The 21,131-nt window shown below is 42.1% G+C and overlaps 1 protein-coding gene across 1 annotated transcript in view; it reads right to left on the bottom strand.

Moving 5' to 3' along the window:
* Positions 1–21,131, bottom strand: part of SEC16B (SEC16 homolog B, endoplasmic reticulum export factor) — a 367,224-nt gene that overhangs the window by 31,300 nt on the left and 314,793 nt on the right. Inside the window, exons 19-20 of the mRNA XM_073592046.1 lie at positions 13,111–13,209; positions 11,058–11,154 (exon numbers count right to left, since the gene is read on the bottom strand). Coding sequence (XP_073448147.1) covers positions 11,058–11,154; positions 13,111–13,209 — 196 coding nt within the window. The remainder of the gene's footprint in view (positions 1–11,057; positions 11,155–13,110; positions 13,210–21,131) is intronic.

Below are 21,131 nucleotides of genomic sequence, written 5' to 3'. Positions count from 1 at the left end.
ACATTCAGATCTTCAGAGCTGCCTCCAAGCCCCAAGGGTAGAGTCCTGGGGAAATGCTGACAAAATGTAGTTAGTTACTCTGCTGGATTGATCACCCCCTTTGGAGAGTGATAAGAGCCTAATCAGGGTTCCTGGAGGGGGTCTCAAACCAGGGGATCCTATGGACTTGTAACTGCTAATTACAGACTTGCTTCCTTTAAAGGGGTTGTAAAGTCAGAAGGTTTTTTTATCTTAAAGCGGCAGTAAACTCAGGTAAAGATACAAAATGTAAACAATATTGATTTTTTTCACTAGCCATATTCAATCTCCAACCCATAATTAGGATGCTGTAAAATATTTCTTACTGGCCCAATCAAATATTTTCTAAATGCTCCCACTTGGTGTTAAACGCCGCCATTTCAGCTCCTGTCTTCCACGTCAAACTAGCACTGTATTTCTGCCCTCAGTATATTTCCCTATCCATAATCTCACACATGTGCATTAGAGAGAGTCACAAGGAGTCCAGGTGAGCTTACAAATGCGGAAGTAGTAGTAAGCAGTATCGCGTTATCGCGGGGCTGACGCCAACACAAGAAGATGATGTAGCCCCGGCATAGACCCTGCATTTTTCTGGCAGCATAAGCTTGCCAAAAAAATCAGGGTAATGGGGCATGCACAGGTGATGTCATCTAAAAGAAAAAGGAAGATTTCTTGCAAACAACGCAGGTAAGAGTTTAAACATTAGAAGACAAAAGTATATCCTAAAATTGTTAATTTACAGGAAAATCATCTTAATGGGGATAGAACCGCTTTAATACATTCTATGCATTAAAATAAAAAACCTTCTGTGTGCAGCTGCCGCCCTCCAGCACTCCCTAATACTTACCTGAGCCCCATCTCTCTCCAGTGATGTCCACAAGTTCCTCGGCTGTCCGGGACTCTCCCTCCTGATTGGCTGAGACACAGCAGCAGCGCCACTGATTCCCACTGCTGTCAAAGTCAGTTAGCCAATCAGGAGAGAGATGGGGTGGGGCCGAATCGGGGCTCCGTGTCTGAATGGACACAGGGAGCTGTGACTCAGCTCGGGTGCCCCCATAGCAAGCTTCTTGCTGTGGGAGCACTCGACAGGAGGGAGGGGCCAATAGAGCCGAAGAGGGACCCGAGAAGAGGAGGATCTGGGCTGCCCTGTGCAAAACATGTTTGTTATTTTAAGAGAAAAAAAACAAGACTTTACAATCACTTTAAGGATTACTGCCAATCATGGACTTTAAGGAAATAACATTATCTCCTGTAGATTACTGCTTAACCACTTACCGACCAGCCACTGTATATATATGGCGGCAGGTCGGCTCGATTGCGCAAAACGCCGTACCGTACAGCGGTCCGTGCATGTGACACTGTGGGCACACGCGCGCAGTGGGAAAAAAAGGACATCAATTTTGTTTGGGTACAACATCGCATGGCCGCGCAATTGTCAGTTAAAGCAACGCAGTGCCGTATCGCAAAAATGACCTGGTCATTAAGGGGGTAAAACCTTCCGGGGCTGAAGTGGTTAAATGGACTCTTGCCTTAAAAAGGATTGTCTTATGGACTTGCCTTCTGCATACCGTATGCACACTCGGGATACTGTGTTGAGAATGTTTCTTGAGAACTGTACTGTTATCAGCAAATACCTCAGTTGTTTACTTGCTTTGCCATTGTCTGTTGTGCACCCGTTCTAGTGCACCTAAAAATGTGAGTTGACTGTATACAGATTTATAATAAATATAGTTGGTTTTAGAGCCCATTCACACTGGGGCGGGGGCGGCGTCAGCGGTAAAACACCGCTATTATTAGCGGCGTTTTACCATCGGTATGCGGCCGCTAGCGGGGCGGTTTTACCCCCCGCTAGCGGCCGAGAAAGGGTTAAATACCACCGCTTTGCTGGCGGTATAGCTGCGCCGTCCCATTGATTTCAATGGGCAGGAGCGGTAAAGGAGCGGTATACACTCCGCTCCTTCACCGCTCCGAAGATGCTGCTGGCAGGACTTTTTTACCGTCCTGCCAGCGCATCGCTCCAGTGTGAAAGCCCTCGGGGCTTTCACACTGGAATGAAAGTAGCGGCACTTTTGGGTCAGTTTGCAGGCGCTATTATTAGCGCAATAGTGCCTGCAAACCGCCCCAGTGTGAAAGGGCTCTAATGGAAAGCGCATTTTTTCTGAGCTTCCTAGCATAAGGCTGAGTGTCATCAGGTGAATACAGACCAAAAAGAAGAGGAACATACAACCCAGATACTGCCCTTAAAGGGACATGCAATTTTAGACCTATTATCTATAGGTCAAAAGTTGAGGTGAGCGGCCATCGCTGGTGGTCACAACATGATGTGATGATTGTCTAAGAATTAGCGCACATTTAAAGGATTTCAGTTTTTCCAGTGCTCTTCCACCACTCTTCCAGTGGTGGAAGAGCACATTCACATGGACTTTTTCTTCTATGCACGTTGTTTACTGTGTATATATATATACATACATTTATTGTATATTCTTTCTGTATTGATTTTATTTGTTTAATCGCTAATTCATGTATTTGCACACAGGTTTAGCGCTGAATCGTTTTTGTTTATAAATATTCTAACATTTGGGAGTGAGTGGCATTTTGGGTCCGTTCACATGGACGGTCCGCCCGACGGACTCCGCTTTGCTCAGCGGAGGATCGATCTGCTGATCCCCGCTGAGCAGGCAGATGACAGGTCTGTCTCCGCTCACTGTGCTGAGATGGACCTGTCAGAGCCCCGCTGCCCTCTATGGGGAGATCGTATGAAAATAGACCACCTGTCCTTTTTCATCCGATCTGATCTGCCAGATGGAGGGAAAATAGGGTCTTTATTCATCTGGATTTCATGGACAGGATCGAATCGGATAGCAGCAGGTGTCAGCGGACATGTCACCACTTACATCCACCGCTCCATAGGAGTGAATGGAGCTTCCGATTAGGTCCGCCTGAAAAACTGATAGGCGGACCTGATAGCAAAGCCTGTGTGAAAGGGGCCTTCATAATTTTTTTTCTTGGTGTGTTCAGGGGTTTCATTTGTTTGTAATTGTGTGTGAAGGAGTTGGGTACTTCACTTCCGGTTTTTGGCCGATCCCGGAAGTTCATGGTTTTTGATGCTGTAATCAATTTTAAATGTGAATTACTGCGTCTTTTTATAATAAGTTTTAATTGGAATACTACACAATGAGGATTTGCTTTTTGTATAACAATATAACCCACTGGAGAAGAGGAGAGTGGATAGTGGGAGGAAGTGTGGACAGACCTATATACCATTGTATTGCTGATTGGAAGAAAGGATATGATATAGACACCCATGGAGAGGAATGACTTACAACCTAAATGCTTTTAGACCTTCTGGTCTAGGGAATGAGGTGAACTGTTAGCACACACAGTTTGGATTGAGGTGCAAGGGAGAGTGATCACATCACTGAGGAATTTAATGACATTTAGACAGACATCACCGGATACACTGATTTTGTTCTTTAACCGTTTTCCCGACCAGCATTCGTCATTATACTGCAGCAAGGTGACTCGTTCCCTCAAAGCGCCTTAGCTGTACGCCGGCTTGGGATCTCACTTTTGTGGGCGTGCACGCTCCCATTGGCCAACGGGGGAGCCAACCAGTGGGTCTGATGGAGTCTAGGTCCACCGGCCACCCGCGATCGTTCCCCACAGTTCAGAACAAGGGGGCTGCCGAAAGTAAACAAGGAAAATCTCCGTTCTGACAGGGGCGATCACACAGATCCTGTCTTTCTGCTATGCAGGAAGATGGATCTGTGTGTTTCCCCAGTCACACAGTCTCCCATACAGTTATAAAACACAAACAGGGAACACATTTAATTTCTTGATTGCCCCGGATGTTAACCCCTTCCTTGCCAGTGTCATTAGTACAATAACAGTGCATATTTTTAGCACTGATTACTGTAATGCCCCGTACACACGGTCGGACTTTGTTCGGACATTCCGACAACAAAATCCTAGGATTTTTTCTGACGGATGTTGGCTCAAGCTTTTCTTGCGTACACACGGTCACACAAAGTTGTCGGAAAATCCGATCGTTCTAAACGTGGTGACGTAAAACACGTACGTCAGGACTATAAACGGGGCAGTGGCCAATAGCTTTCATCTCTTTATTTATTCTGAGCATGCGTGGCACTTTGTCCGTCGGATTTGTGTACACACGATCGGAATTTCCGACAATGGATTTTGTTGTCGGAAAATTTTATATCCTGCTCTCAAACTTTGTGTGTCGGAAAATCCGATGGAAAATGTGTGATGGAGCCCACACATGGTCGGAATTTCCGACAACAAGGTCCTATCACACATTTTCCATCGGAAAATCCGACCATGTGTACAGGGCATTATAATGTCACTGGTTCCCAAAAAAGTGTCAAAAATGTCAAAAGGTGTCCGATCTGTCTGCCGCAATTCCGCTAAAAATCACAGATTGCTGGCATTACTAGTACAAAAATAAAATAATAAAAATGGCATAAATCTTTCCCCTATCTTGTAGATGCAATACCTTTTGCGCAACCAATAAATATACACTTATTGTTTTTGTTTGGGTACAGCGTCGCACGACCGCGCAGATGTCAGTTAAAGCGGCGCAGTGCTGTATTGTAAAAAATGGCCTGGTCAGGAAGGGGGTAAATCCTTCCTGGGCCTAAGCGGTTAATGAACACTATATGAAAATCAAGTCACTAAATTGGATTGTTTTTTCCCTTTATCACTGTATTGATTAATGTTTAATCTATTTTTGCTTATTTGCAAATGTTTGCACAATTTTGGATTATTGCAGCACTGGGTTTTTGACTACAACAAGAATATTATTTTTATTTGCGTTATTTTGGACACCTTGATGAGAAGTTTACAGAGGAGAACAAGGAACGGGACATTGAATAAAATACGCTTGTTGTGTGGAGTTATAAATAACATATCTATCATATGCATAAAAGAGTAGGACATTTGTCTCTTAAATTATATTCAATAGAAAATTGATATACTACACACATAATTGAATACCTGCATACACTTTCATGCACCATTTTCCCTACTAGGGATCTCACGCACTGTTATTTAATATACATATGACTCACTTTTTTAATTTTAATTTTACTTGTTACAGCCCCAATTTGGTTTTTGCGATCACACATGCTCACCCATATATCACAGCCTGATGCATGACCATCCTTTGTAGGGTTGCCTGTTGGGCTGTCTGTTGCCTAACATACCATCTCAGCACCCGGAAAAGATGTTCCCCATGTGGGGATACTCATGACCTTCAGTACCGTATCAATTGCACATGGATACCCTGTAAGTATTATATAGGGTGGTTTACCCTTATTTCTTTTTATATTTTTCACACATGTGACTATTAGACCAACTAGAAATGCATAATATATCATTACAGAGATATCTTACATGTTTACACGCTTGTTGCTGATGAGTGACATCCAGTCATGAAACGCGTTGAGCCAACAGATGTCGTGTTTAAATTGTATACTGTATCTTACCATGCCATTGTGGATTCTGTTCATGGATTATGTATTTATTATATTCCAACCATGTGCTATCAAATTTTGGGCTTTTCTATATGTATCATGTGTTATCCATTTTTTTGGATTATTTGAATTATTTATTTATGTATGAAATAAAGTTTTTTCATTCAATATTTTACTCTACGCAGGTATTCAATTATGTGTGTGGTATATCGATTTTCTATCAAATATGAATTATTATGAGACAAACGTCCTACTCTCTTACACATATTATAGATATGTTAATTATAACTCCATACAACATTTGAGCCTCCACATACTTCATTCAAAGTCCCGCTTCCTTGTACTCCTCTGTATATTTTAATAGGGATGGAGGTTGATGACAATATCATCTCCTCCTAAGTCCCATAGACCCCTCTTTTAGAAATTGATGAGAAGTTTGTTGCAGGACTGGCACTTTGAGTACAAACTCAGTAGATATTTTATTATTATTATTCACATTATTCAGTATCTACCTTGAGATAGAGATCAAACACATGTAATATTACTGTTTGCAATTCTTTATGTAGTTTTATTATTCTTTTAGGTTTGAAGCATAGTGTCACTTCAAATTTGTAAACGTGTTTGTATGTTGTTTACTAGGTGTCATGTGATCATGACACCTAGCGTCAGGTGATTATGTGATAGCACAGCGATCACGTGATATTTGAGCTGCACAGGGATGGGCACGCAGGGATCACATTGTGATTACAGATCACAATGTGGGGGGGACACAGTGATTACAGATCGTGCCACTGTGCGCCTCAGAGGGCGTGTCAGTGCGAGTAAGCAGGATGAAGTACAGGTACGTTGTGATGCCTGCTCAAGCCACCAGCCAGCAGTACAATTACTACAAGTGGTTAAAGCAAGTAAATATGATATACTTTCCTATCTATTTACTAATGCTAGCAGCATGGGAAATACAAATAGTCAATGTGATTGAGAGAGTGAAGTTCTGCTTTAAAGCGGAGCTCCACCCAAAAGGTGAAGCTCCACTTGTTTGCTTCCCCCCCCTCCACTGCCACATTTGGCACCTTTTGGGGGGGGGGCGAATACCTGTTTTTGGCAGGCACCCGCTCCCTTCTCTGCAGCAAAGTCACTCGGAAGTTCAGCCCCCTCCTCCTGCGTGCGCAGTAGGGGGCCGGCCCGGCTGTGAAGCCACAAGGCTTCACTGCCTGTTCCTCTTACAAGAGATGGTGGCAGCAGCACCTGAGAGCCGACTGAAAAATCAGTTGGGGTGCCAACATCGCAAGATCCCTGGACAGGTAAGTGTCCTACTATTAAAAGTCAGTAGCTACAGTATTTTTGGTGGGGGGGGTATAGCTCCGCTTTAAGTCTGTGACAGGGTCTACTTAATGCAAATGTCAGCTATCTCTTTCTCTGTAAGTGTAGGCACTTATCCATGGGAGTACTCATTATCAGTAACTTTTTCAAATTTTACAAATATTGTTCTTTAAACATAGAACTCTTTTACATAAAGTAATAGATAATCTCATGTGTGTGGTATTAGGGTTATCCACATGCTAATTTTTTTGTTTTACAGATTGACAAATATCGTTTCTAGCAAAATTTCCTGTGTTGCGCTAAGTGTAGACATTGGTTTGTGGTCAATCAATAATTAAAAAGCCTGTAGTCTGTTTTTATGTGTATATCTATTGATAGATTGCTTGAGCAATAAACTGGGGCAGAAGGATCAATGTACAGAAAAGGGCAAGTGGGCGTTTATTTTACTGTGTTGATCCATTTTCTGTCTGTATCCGCATTCTATGCATAAATTGTTAGGCAAGGTTTATGCCAGCTGACACAGGGGAGAGGTGTTTTTTGAGGAAATTCATCTTATTGTACTCTGTAGTGCATATAAATTGTCCAAAATATGTTCATCGGCTGAATTAAAATGAACAGGATATGTCACTGTAGCCAGATGCTGGGCTACAGCAATAGGGAGAAGGAGGCATTGCCTTTTTTCTTCTCTCCCTCTGCTGAAATACTGATGTTATACTGTACCATTCTCCTCTGGCCAGCAAGTGGAATGCTAAAGCCAAGCAAACCCATAGACTTCTATGTAGAGCGCTGAGATTCCTGGGGGTTGTAGATTGAGACGGCAACCATATAATGGGATCAAATGACTCCTTACACTACAAATCCCAATATACTGTGCAGTAGGAGATATAAGAGATTATGTTTATTAAAGTGCCCAGGAAAGTTCTTCTTCTTGGCACTGAGGGAGTTAGAGACAGAGCACCTCTGTCTGAATATTTACCTGCCAACGGGAGACCATACCAGCAGAAAACCAAGCCTGAAACTAGGAGTGAGGACACTTGGGAGCAGTGTAACACCACCCACATCACAGCAACTGCACCATTGCTGCAGGGAGACTGGAGCATCCATTCACTCTCTGCATCCCCTTGCTGATTACCGGAGGCTTTCAGAGAGAGACCAAGAGCCCCCCCCCCTCTACAGCAAGAGGTCACTCCAACATTATGGGGACTGGTGAGGGCTTTTCACCCATTGCTGATACTGCTAGTAGGGACTGAGCAACTGAGAGCAAGACAACAAGTGTACCCAATCCATACTGCTCCCATACTGCACTCTATACCACAATTATTCCAAACCTAGACTGCCCCTATATCAACACTATACCACATTATACCTAACCTTTACCGCATCTGAACCACATCTACCTTGCACCTCTGCTGAGACTATACCATACCCATACTGCACCTATACTGCATGCAGGTTAAATGGGACTGTCGTTAAGTGCACTTATGATTTTAAAGGGCCCCAACAATAGCCATCAGAAGAACATCTCAAAGGACTACCCCTCCCGTAATATTTATTCTGCAAGTCCCCTTTATTCCTTCCCTTATCCACCCTCCTTTTCTTTTGGACAGTGCATACCCAGTCAGTCTAGGAGTGGCATCTCTGCCATAAATGTGCACTGGCAGTAATGTTCAAGCACTTTGTAAATTAAACTTTACTACTGCTCACTGCTGCACTTGAGGTGGCTTTGCTACTGTTTATGCTGATCTGGAAGCCAAATGTCATCTTATGCCTGTTCCTTTCTGTTAATGCCTTTGTATGCTAAACTGTTAATACCTTTGTATGCTAAACTGTGTTATTACCATTGTTAATCCATTTAATGCTTGCCTAATTACCAACCATATTGGGTGACAATATAATAAGTTTGCCTTTACTATTTGGTTTGGTGCCTCTTTTCTTTGATATAGCGCTACTTCAGAGTACTTCAGTGATTTTCTGTGATATTGTATGTTTGTACACTCAACCTGATGTGTTAGAGGGGCTGAGTTTTTTTTTTTGGTAAAATTTCAAGGCAAAGAACAGAGGACCCATCCTGCCAAGTGGTTACTACGGTGGTAGCACTACATCACTAAGTTATGCATGATGGAAAATCAAATATACAGTACACCAAGTCTTTTTCTATGTAAGAAATTAGAAAGGCCTGGCAAACAATGTGACTTATGTAAGACTTCTAATATAACTGTTTATAGAGATTTGTGTAACAGTTTCAGAATTAGAACAGAAATTGTCTGAGATTTCGTATTTAAAGGTCAGCTGAAGTCACGGAAATAGATATTAGATGAGATAGAGTGCTAACATCTCCATTTTCATGGACATATTCACACTATGTCCATTGAGCTGTGCTGATGATCTGCACATACCAAGGCAGACCCAAAGCAAGGCAACATAGAAAACAATTATTTTCTAAGTGCCCTCTTCACACCATGCAGGCGCATTGGGGCGTCTGCATTTGTAAGCAGCACAGCACACCTCAGGCTGAATTCACACATGATGCAGTGACAGGCATTTTACTACACTGTAAAATGTCTGTCACTACAAGGACACACGGTAAACAACGGTTTTCTGTCTGTTCCATTCACACAACAATGCTGCACGCTGCGATAAAATGTACACATGCTGCATTTTATCGCAGCACACTCTACCGAACCTCATGGCACTGCATAGCAGCGCAGCTGTAAAAATAACTCTGCCTATCAGCGGTAACGTGACCTGAGCTGCACATGTGCCAAATCCTGATGAAGGAGCACCCTTTAAACTCCTGAAAAATGTTGGCTTTTTATTATACAAGAGCCTAAATAAAATGAATCTGGACTTTATAAGTTTGGCTGTTGGCATTTTCCTTGCATACCCAATCCCTGATGCACTGCTGGTCTGTGGCACAAAGGCCATATCCAACTATCCTAACCCCACAGAGTTCCACGGTCTGAAATAAACCCTGTCCTTGAATTCAGCTGACCTTTAAATACCAAATCTCAAATAATTTCTGTTCTAATTCTACTTACTTTCCCACATGTAGGCTCAGTTTAAAATGAATCCACATAAAACAGACAATATGTTATTTATTCACACGTCTTTTACAATAATTCATAAAAGGATTCAGTTCATAAAAAATACTGGTCATGATTACTAATAACATTTTTGAACATAAAATCACATACTGCCTTACTTTGCAAGATTTTATGATGTTCATTCATCCTGCATTTATAAAGTAATATCTAGTTTGATTTGTATCTGAATTTTATTAGAGTGATTTTTACAAATATAATCTCTTGAATTGAAAAATGTATTAAAGATGTAAACACTCTTATGGATTTAATTATAAGATATGGATGTATTTGTAGCTAGGTTTCTTATATTATATAGCTCTTAAATATATCTATAGATATATATCTATATATATAGCATATTGTGACACAAGTCATATTGTAATTAAAAGTTATTAACAATTACAGAACACCCCCCCCCATATATGTAATTTCCTGCTTGTGTGATTGGCTTACAGATTTTACCAGAAGTCTGCACCAAGATACAGGTCACCCCCTGGAACAAAAATGTCATTTTTGGTGAGATGCTTCCGAACGGGAAATCACATCTAAAGGGATGCAGACCCTGTCACTTTCCTCATTAGAGCCCTACAGGTGCAGCAGCTGATAATTTTAAAACGACTACCATGCAGATTCACTTTGCACATGGACCCTAACAAACAAATAGCTATTTATTCAAAATAACATAAGGTAGGAATCTGCAAGAAAGTTAAAACCCTTGAAATGTACATAGATCACCCAAAAGAGAATGTTTAATACTTTTAATAAAGGATTTCCAACAAGATCACATAGGTGTCAAGAGTCTATTAGGCCATATGGGTTATTTGTGGTTGATAATAAGATAAATCCCTGGCTTCTATACTTCTAAAAATCCTGCAAGACATCCCAACCAGAACACCTAGTACTGATGACCTGTTGTGCCCAATACAAAGCCAAATTATGGGAAAATGCATGACTAGGGCAGCAACACAGTCACATTTTCCATTGGCCAATGATAACCAGAAAAAATGATGTGAGAAACATTGCTGTGGTATCTGAGCAATATAAGAATGTAAGCCAGTGTCTAACCAAATATGAAATATGTATTTTGGAAGGGGCCGACCTTGACACAATTATAAGTTACATACTACTTAACAAGAAGCAGTACCTCTGGAGGATAAATTCATTGTGTTGTCTGGAGGCAAGTAGCCAAAAGCTGGAGGTGGCGGAACGCGCTTGTCGTCTGGCCTTGGTGGAGATTCAGCCTGAATAAAAAGTGAGGAAGAAAAATACATATCTGTAGAGATGTAGACCATATAGAGGAGTCCAGAGGAAGATCCAATTGATACAGTTAAATATATTGTATACTACTATTTAAAGGGAAGTAAAGGCAAACCATTAATAAGATGCTAATGGATCAATGAAAATGCAGGGACTGTAAGGTATAATGCAATCACTGAAAAAAATAAACGCTAATTAATCTTAAAATATGGGGACCCTCAGTGTCATATCGATCAGCACTGCCTTTTCTCTTACACGGTGACAACTGGCGCCACACAGATAAATGGGCTGGGTTCATTCATTAATCTCCGGACACTTGTAGTGTAATACATTACCTTTAACTTTAAGTAAGAGCAAGCCCATATTGACTGCTAGATGGAGCTATTATGAAAGGTGTGAAAAGTAAACACGCAATAGATACTGATGTGGGATAGTAAGGAGTACATACTCTAAACATGATATTACTTATTTGAAGGTATGCCCAGAGCTGATATTTCACAGAAACTGAAACAAAAAGTAGAGAGTGCAGCAGATTGTGCAAAACATCACCTTATAAAACATGAATATAATAAACAAGTTGCGCTTCCAATCCAAAGTTCATAGCAGGGCTGTTAGAATGTTTTAATTTAAAGGGGGGATTCTCCCACAGTCCCCAACAAGATGACAACGATCAACCAAACTGTGGGCACAAAGGGGAGCCCAGACTTTGACTGACCTATACGAACTGAAAGTTTGCTCACCCACCCCCTACAGCAATGCCCAGGAGACAGACAACAAGCTTACATTTCACAGAGATTGTATCAAGGTCTCCTTGCCTGATTCATACTATTCCGTTGAAGTCTTAGTCCTTCTAACTCTGTGTAGTTGGTAGTGATGGCAGTCTACTTTTCTGTGGTTGGTAATGGTGGAATGCTACCTTGGTATGGTTGATTGTGGTGACATGCTACCTCTGTATGCTTAGCAGTAATAGCATGCTACCATGATACCTCATTGATTGGTTGGCATGGAAAAAGATGAGTGTTCCTAAAAGTAATGGTTTGTTGTGAAACACTTTTTTGCATCTTCATACATCGGCTTTCTTTCCAGCTCTCTGTGTTTGATATCTCAGAGCTGTAAAGGAAGTCATTTACGAAGGAATTTCATCTGCCAGACGCTGTAATCACAGGTATGAATGAGAGGCAGGTACAGTAACTCTATAATGCCCAGCATATAGAACTGACTGTGGGTCCTGTTATGACTGATTTCTGATAGGTCAAGCATTACTTCTTAAGGCTACCAAACCAAAATATCTTGCTATTACTGAACCAGTAGGCAAATATCGCCCTGCCCTCCAGGCCAGTCCTCCCCTGATTGGTAATGCTGTCATTCTACTTCTGCTTGTTGTTTACCATAGAGGATTTGAGAGGAACTCTAACATCAACACAGAAAAAAAGTTATCTTTTAGTTTTGTAGGAGAAGGCTAGAACGCCTATTGGAAATTGTATTTGTGTGTGTTCCTATTGCAGGTTTTCCTTCACTTCCTGTCTGATAAAATGTTGTCAGTAAGCAAGGGTAAATCTCTCTAACAGAGTCCCGGATAACAATATAAACCTGGCAAAGAAAGTTGTTGGCTATACATACACTTTGTGGGAGATTTACTAAAACTGGAATGTGCAAAATCTGGTGCAGTTCTGCTTAGAAACCAATCAGCTTCCACGTTTTATTGTCAATGCTCAATTGAACAAGCTGAAGTTAGAAGCTGATTGGATACCATGCACAACTGCACCAGATTCTGATTACCCCAGTTTTAGTAAATCTCCCCCTTTAAGTAGAATGGAGCAGAAACAGTATGCCACCACCAAATATTCTTGGGGATGGGGGGTCAGAAACATATGTATAAATTTGTTGTGGTTCAAAGTTGATATACTGTACTGTATAAGTGCAGTATTACGTATTTTTACCTGAGATAAAGATTTTGCAGTTTGTGGATTACTTGACGGGATTGGAATTTCTTTGGTTGGCTTGGAACGAAACCAGCTAAACCATCCAAATGTAGAGCCCTGCGTGATAGAACAGATTATTCACTCTTTTAACTGGAAATGAACTTAATTTAATTCCATCAGAACACAACCGAGGCAGTTATTTTATAAACTGCCCTGATAACTAGATATACAGTAGCTAATCAAAACACCAGCAAATATTCTTAGGGAAGTGAAGTAACTCACCACAAGCTAACAACATTCTACCTTTATTCGTTTGTCTCCTCTAAATTGATTAATTTGATTAGCTGCTATGGGCTACTACCTTTAATTCATAACTCATTTTTTGGATATAATTGCTAAACAGCAGTTCCATCAAAAACAGATTCCTTTGTTTTAATGGAATCAAGCGAGGTTTAGACCAGGGGTCTCCAAACTTTCTAAAGAAAGGGCCAGTTTACTGTCCTTCATACTTTAGGGGGACCGGACTGTGACCAGTGGGAGTAAATAATGCCCGATCTTTGGTATCAGGGGTCGTTGGGAGGAATAGTGCCACATTTTTGTTGTCAGTGAAAGGAATAATGTCCCATTGTTGGTGTCAGTGACAGGAATTGTGCCCCATTGTTGGTGTCAGTGACAGGAAAAATGCCTCAAGGGCTGGATAAAGGCAAGCAAAGGGCCACATCTGGCCCCAAGGCCGCAGTTTGGAGACCACTGGTTTAGACGATTAGCAGCCTTTACTGCTATCCAAAATATTAATATATTTAAAGCCAACTGCCACAAAAAACATTGTATTCTGAAAACTGGATGTGGTTAATACATATAAGTGGACTTTTAAGGTTGCCACTATAATCCCAGTTAGGAAAAGAGGTTGGTCTCACATTATAACAAAAATATTAAAATTATTGAAATCACATAAAAACACATGATGAAAAAAAGTACATGAACATGTCTAAATGGTACACTGTCCCACATATAAAAATTGGAGCAGAAAGCTGATAAAGGAAAACTGCATGGATGGCCCAAAAATGATGATGACACTTGAGTCCTTAAAAGTCCATTTTCTTTTTCTGTTTTGGGAGAAACTGCTGGGAGAACCTATAACTATGCCAATAATAATAGTTTCCTTTAAACCTGTTACCATGACTTCCCAAGTACCCTTGGCAGAGCAAAATATAAATAAACACATAAAATAAGGGGTTTATATCCTGAATAATATCATTATATGAAATAATCTCCAATATAATTACCAAAATCAGCACTGTTAGCGAGAATGGCCTGCTAAACACTCAGTTATGATTTCTGCATCCTTATTGGGGTCCCCGGCAACAGTAAAGGTCTGGCTTGAGATCAAAGATAGTTCTAATCTACAGAAACCCAAAAACACAGTTCTTGTTGAAGTGTTCTTTTAAAAAGGTCTGTACGGGCAATATTCTTCCACAGACTAAGGAATTAAAAAATCACGGTAACCTGAGAATCCTTCACTCAACATGGTAAAAAGATGAGTTTTCCATCACGTGCTTTTCATATTGTGCACTTAAGTACTTATTTGACATTGTCCTCAATCCCTGGAAACCTCTTCAAATGCCAGTTCAAATAGGATTAATAAAGATGAAACTTAACCTTTATTAAGATAATATTAAGAGTGACATATAAAATCATTACACATTTTGTTAATGTCAGAAATCTAATTCGTGTCCCTTGATGTGAATTACCAAAAGTTCTCACCAACTGTCAGGTTATCCAGAATTTGAGTCATAATTCATAGGAAGTAATTACGGTGAATATATTTATTGGATGCTTCAAATGAAACAAAGGTTTCTAAAGTGAAGTTAAGTGAACCTAGGCTTGATCAATCCAATCCTGTGAAGAAAAATCCCTTTTATATTCCACTGCTTAAGGTCTGATGACTGAAGTAAATACATGTTCACTTGACTTCAATTTACTTCAATAAATTTTAATAAATTATCCAGAAAGTTCAGCTAGTTCCTCCTCAGGATTTTATCAATTAAGAAAGCGAAATGGGGAAAGATCTATGGATCAGCTTTGGAGCAAATTTTGACGCAACTTTGAATGGGTGCAACTTGGATGCGACTTTGGCATTGTCCAGTTATAACGGACAACTTTTGTACAACTGTTGCATATCGAAACATTCAGATGTGACTTTCATGTGACTTTTGAGGGTTTACATTGCAGTCTATGGGACTCAAGTCACATGAAAGTCAACCAAAGTAGTGAAGGAAACTTTTTTCACTTGACTTCAATTCAGTTTTTTTTTTTTTTAACAATCAGGAGTGCTTTATTGAAAAGTATAAAATGCAGTACAGAAGAAAAAAAGAGTAAACAGACCATGTGTATAGAAGTACATACAGTTACGGATCATATATTTGACTAGAGGTAAACTCTTGCTCACATAATAGTTATCATACTACTTTCAAAACATCTACACAAATTCGTTTAGTATTTACTTATAAACCATGCTAGATAATCCTATCAGGCACACCAATACATTGTCAGCTAATCCATGGTAACCAAACCTTATCGAACTTCCAAGGGCACCCCCGACTAGTATACGTCAGTCTATAGAGGGGCAAAGCGTTATTAATTCTCTTTTCCCAGGAGGATAGGGTCGGGGGGCCAGCAGAGGTCCATCTAGCAAGGATCTCTTTTTTGGCGTAATAGAAGAGGAGCGAAATTAAAATTTTACTATGATGCGACCTGTGTTCATCCTCATGTATTCCCAATAGGGCCATCTCAGGTGTTTTTGGAACAGACAAGTCCATTCTAAGATTTAAATGATCATACACTCCCAGCCAGAACTTTGACAATGCAGGACAGTCCCAGAACATGTGCAGATACGTGCCAATCTGGGTTTGGCATCTAGGGCAATGTGGATCCCTATCAGGGTATATTTTGGATAGTCTCGCTGGCGTGAAATAGACCCTATGTAAAAATTTTATTTGTGTCAGTTTATCTCCGGCCGATATTACCAGTTTGGGACCTTGCTCCAGACAGGTCTCCCAGTCCTCTCTATCCAAAGTAGGGATGTCAGATTTCCAAGTATTCCACAACCTGTCCATCTTGGGTATCTCCCTAGGCAGCAGCGTATTATATATGGCTGATAGGGGTTTCACTAGATCATTACTGGACAACAGGTCTTCTAACGGGTCTAATTGTAGGAGAGGAGGGACAGGAAATTGTGCCCGAGTCGCATGGCGTAATTGAGCGTACCGGAAAAACATCCATCCCGGAAGCCTATACGTCCTTGACATAAGCGCAAAGGACATCAATTCCCCATTGGGCATAATATCTCTTAGGGTTTTGATTCCAAATCCTGCCCACAACTGAGGATCAGGAATTGTTCGATAATGGGGCAACTGAGGATTTCCCCAAAGAGGCTGGACAGGCGCCCATCGTCCTACAAGGGAGAAACTCCTTCTAGCCATCCTCCATACCTGTAACGTTGCTCTAGTCGGGGCAGGAAGCTCCGCATATGCTTTTACCCCCCTATAGACCAAATTTTGCAGATCTTGTAAAGAACCTAGCTTCGCCGCCTCTACACACACAGCAGCATTAGAGCGTTTCCCCTCAAACCACCAGTACGACGTTACTAGCATTGCCGCCCAATAATATAGTCTGAAATTGGGAAGAGCAAGCCCCCCCAGCTGTGTAGGAAGTTGTAATGTGGACTTGGCTAGACGCGGTACAGCTGCATTCCAGATAAAGGAGATAATTTGTTTGTCTATTTCTCGAAAAAAGGACGCCGGGAGCCAGATCGGGCTATTTCTAAAAAGGTAAGTGAACTTGGGTAGGAGCATCATTTTTAAGATGTTTATACGCCCCAGCAGATTCAGAGGTAGTCCAGACCATGCACGGCACCTTTCTTTAAGGAGGTGGAGCAAAGGAAGTATATTTAGGTTATAGTATTGGGCAGCATCCCTGGATACTCGAACCCCGAGGTACTTGAACTCTGACACCCACTGGAGAGGCGTACCACCCGTCGCATCAGGGATCCCACTATCCAAAGGGAAAAGGACTGATTTAGACCAATTTATTCGAATCCCCGATGCAGCACCAAATCTGTCAAAAATGGCCAGAGCAGCCAACAGAGATGGTCCGACATCATTCAAGTAAAGTAATGCGTCGTCCGCGTACAATGAAATCTTCTCTTCAAGTCTACCAATCTGCATCCCTCTGACCTCCGAGGATTCTCTAACTAAAATCGCCAACGGCTCCAGGGCAAGAGCAAACAAACTAGGTGACAGCGGGCACCCTTGGCGAGTGCCTCTGTGAAGTGGGAAGGGATCCGAGATCCTATCATTGGTGCGCGCCCTAGCCCTCGGTGCTCGATATAGCAATTTAATCCATTGGCGAAAGCCAGGGCCAAAACCAAATCTCTCTAGCACTTCCCCAAGGTATTCCCACTCCACAGAGTCAAACGCCTTTTCAGCGTCCAAGGAGGTGATCACTCTATCCCCACAGTTATCATGGGCAATGGACAAGTTGAGGAAAAGACGCCTAATATTAATGTCTGTCCCCTTGCCCGGCATGAATCCAGTCTGATCGACGTGGATCAATGTAGATATAATTGAGGACAGGCGGGTGGCAAGGATTTTGGCTAAAATTTTGGTATCCACGTTAAGTAATGAAATGGGCCGGTAGGACGCGCACTCCTGAGGATCCTTACCCTGTTTATGGATCAAAACAATGACCGCCTCCTCCATGGATTCCGGCAGAGCACCCCTTCCAGCCAGTTCAGCAAAGAGAGACATGAGTTTAGGTGCAAGCAGCTCCATATTCTGAGAATAGAACTCCGTAGGGAGTCCATCCACCCCCGGGGTCTTTCCTATCTGCAAACTCCCGATTGCAATCTGTACCTCCTCCAGGGAGATATCCTTATCCAACATTGCCCTATGCTCATCAGATAATGTAGGGAAAGGGATATTATTCAAATACTCCTGCAATGCCAAAGAGTTACCACTAGTTCTGGAAGTGTATAGATCACTGAAAAAACGGGAAAATCTAGCATTAATATCCTCTGGAGAGGTCAGCAACCCCCCACTATCATCCCGCACCCCCGCTATGTGTGTGGTTCCCAGCTGTCCACGTGCCAACCAAGCCAATAATCTTCCATTTTTATTGCCATATTCAAATATCCTTTGCGTTGAGTGTAGCATAGATTTCTTAGTTTGTTCTACATTAAATAAGGAAAGTTCCCTTAGAGCTCTCTGCCATGTGTGGTAATTAGGTTCAGTAGGGGATCTTACATAAACAGCTTCAGTCTCCCCCGCCTCTCCCTCCAACAGCTCCAGGGACCGACCAGCCTCCCTCTGAAGTGAGGATATACGGGATATATATTCCCCCCTAACCCAGGCCTTGAAAGTATCCCAGAGGATCAGGGGGTCCGCAGATGCACTATGTCGCAGCCAGAAATTACATATAGCTTCCGGCAGTACCTCCTGAATCCTCTCGTCCAGCGCCCAATATCTGGAGAGACGCCATAGCCTTGGGCCAATAGGTCTACCCAAGGAGATGACAAGGTTTAGGGGAGCATGGTCTGAGATACCCCGCGCCAAGTGTTTTGCCTCCCTCGTCCAGCAGAGTGCACCCCCAGATACATATGCCAAATCTATACGGGATAGGGCTCTGTATGAAGCTGAGTGGCAGGTATACTCTCGGTCCCTAGGGTGGAAATGTTGCCATGCATCCGTCAGCGCAAAAGTACTTGCCCAGTTCTGCAGCTCTGACGAAATGCGGGCCCCGGGGTTGAGTCTATCCGCCTCCTGGGAGGGCACCAAATTAAAGTCTCCAAAGATAAAGACTTCTTGAGTATGATACCCCATGACATTTTGCATAATGTCATAGAGAAGTTGAGCCCTCGCAGGAGGGGGAAGGTACAGACCCACCAATACCATTCGTCTAGCGTGTACAGTCATATGAATAATCACATATCTTCCCTCAGTGTCCGTCTTGACATCAAGAATCTGAAATGGGAGGGACCTGCGGATCAGAATGCTCACCCCCCTAGCATAGCCGGAGTAGGTAGAGTGGTAATGTGCTCCCACCCAGGCCTTTTTTAACCCAAGAATTTTAGAGCCAATCAGATGCGTCTCTTGTAGAATGCATATGTGAGGTATATATTTTTGTATATATTTAAAAACAAGAGACCTCTTAACGGCTGAGTTTAATCCCCTGACATTCCACGAAATAATGGAGATGTCAGCCATCTATCAAATCGCCATAAGGTATAGTTAGTCGGATCCGCAAGCCCCACCCATCCCCCAGCCCACTGAAGGGACAGCATGTCCTGGTATCATGTACTCTATACAGAAATAAAACTAACCACACATCTGTAATTAAATTGTACTGTAATGAAGGGCATAATATCCCACTTGTGTTATGAGCAACTCCTTTTTTAGAAAAACTACGAACACATCTAATTCCCTTGTGTCTGCAACAGCAGAAAACTTCCCCCCTCCCCCACACCCCCTTGAAACTGGTGACGTGTCAATACCCATAAACCCCAACTATTACAACCGTAGTAGGGGCGTGGACTTGAATACGATGAGGTTGTCTAGCCAGACAGCAGAGATGCTGACAAGACATAAAATATAAAAACACATTTCTCCTGGACTAATGCAGGGGCACATATCTTAGTTACAGTATGGAGGCACTAGGCTCACTCTCACTTAACTCAGCCATTAGCAAAGATATCATGTGATATAAAGAATCATTTCTCCTGGGCTGTTGCAGGGGTATATATCTTAGTTACAGTACATAGGCACTAGGCACACTCTCTCTTAACTCGATTACTACCAAAAAACAGCTTAAGTTACGAATATTATTTCTCCTGGATTGATTGCAGGGGCACATATCTTAGTTACAATACTACCGCACTAGTTGCATTCTCTTTTAACTGCAAGACCAACATAGGAAACATTAGTTACAGTAAACCTTTCTCCTGGATTATCGCAGGGGCACTTATCTTAGTTGCTAGTCCCAAGGTCTCGGCTCTCTACATCTGAACTCAGAGCCTAGCGTAAAGGCCTATGCAAAATAAAATATAAAACTAAAACCAAAAAATATATAAGGTAGGACCCCCTCCCCCCCAGAAACCACCTGCAGGTTAATTATTTCCCTGCACATGCAGGCATCAGGATCTATAGTTCAATAGTTCACTGCATGCAAATCCCCTGTGGCGAAGCACTGGATACACGTTCCAAAGGCATCCTTATCTTACATGGCTATCAGAACAGCGTCTGGTGCAATTTAAAAGATCCTAGAGGGTCTTCGGCGGATAAGAGGAGTCACCATTTCGTTGAGGAAACAGAAAAATAAATGAAAAAAAGAAAAATGTTTAAGCAGGAAAAAGACCTCCTACAGATATAGGTGGCAAGTAGATCCGTGCAGTGTCCCTCAATACCCGACTACATATCCAGGACCAGTCAGTCTACACCGACGTTCTTACCAATAGGTTGATTTTCCTCTATCCCAGGTGCGCAGTAAAAGTTTTGTCAGCCAAGGCATCCCGTGCAGTGAAGTAGCACAGCATCAAATGCTTGCACCAGAGTCGCCATCGCTTACTGAGAGTAGTAGGTGGCAGCTTAACAAATGAGGGGCTTATAAACAACAGTGTAGTTTCCAGGGCAGACTGAAAAAAAAAAAAAAGAACGAAAGTAATTACTCATTTAACGGTGTTGTGGTAGAGCCTCGAGCCAGGTGGCAGCCTCTCGGGGAGATGTAAAGAATTTTACTGTCTCACTATCCTGTACCCTCAATCTGGCCGGAAAGAGTATGCTATACTTAATGTTCTGTGCCCTAAGCGATGCTTTAACTTGGTCAAAAGACCTACACAGTTTCTGTGTTTCCACAGAATAGTCTGGAAAAAAGAGCAAGTTTGCATTTTGGAACTTCACTTCACCTACCCTGCGCGCCTCTCTCAGCACTGCATCCCGGTCTCTGAAATTAAGCATACGGAAGATCAGGGTGCAGGGATTGGAACC

This window comes from Aquarana catesbeiana, linkage group LG07, assembly GCF_042186555.1.
Source record: "Aquarana catesbeiana isolate 2022-GZ linkage group LG07, ASM4218655v1, whole genome shotgun sequence".
Taxonomy (NCBI): domain Eukaryota; kingdom Metazoa; phylum Chordata; class Amphibia; order Anura; family Ranidae; genus Aquarana; species Aquarana catesbeiana.
The sequence above is the reverse complement of the archived record's forward strand: the minus strand, read 5'-3'. Positions and strand labels throughout refer to the sequence as shown.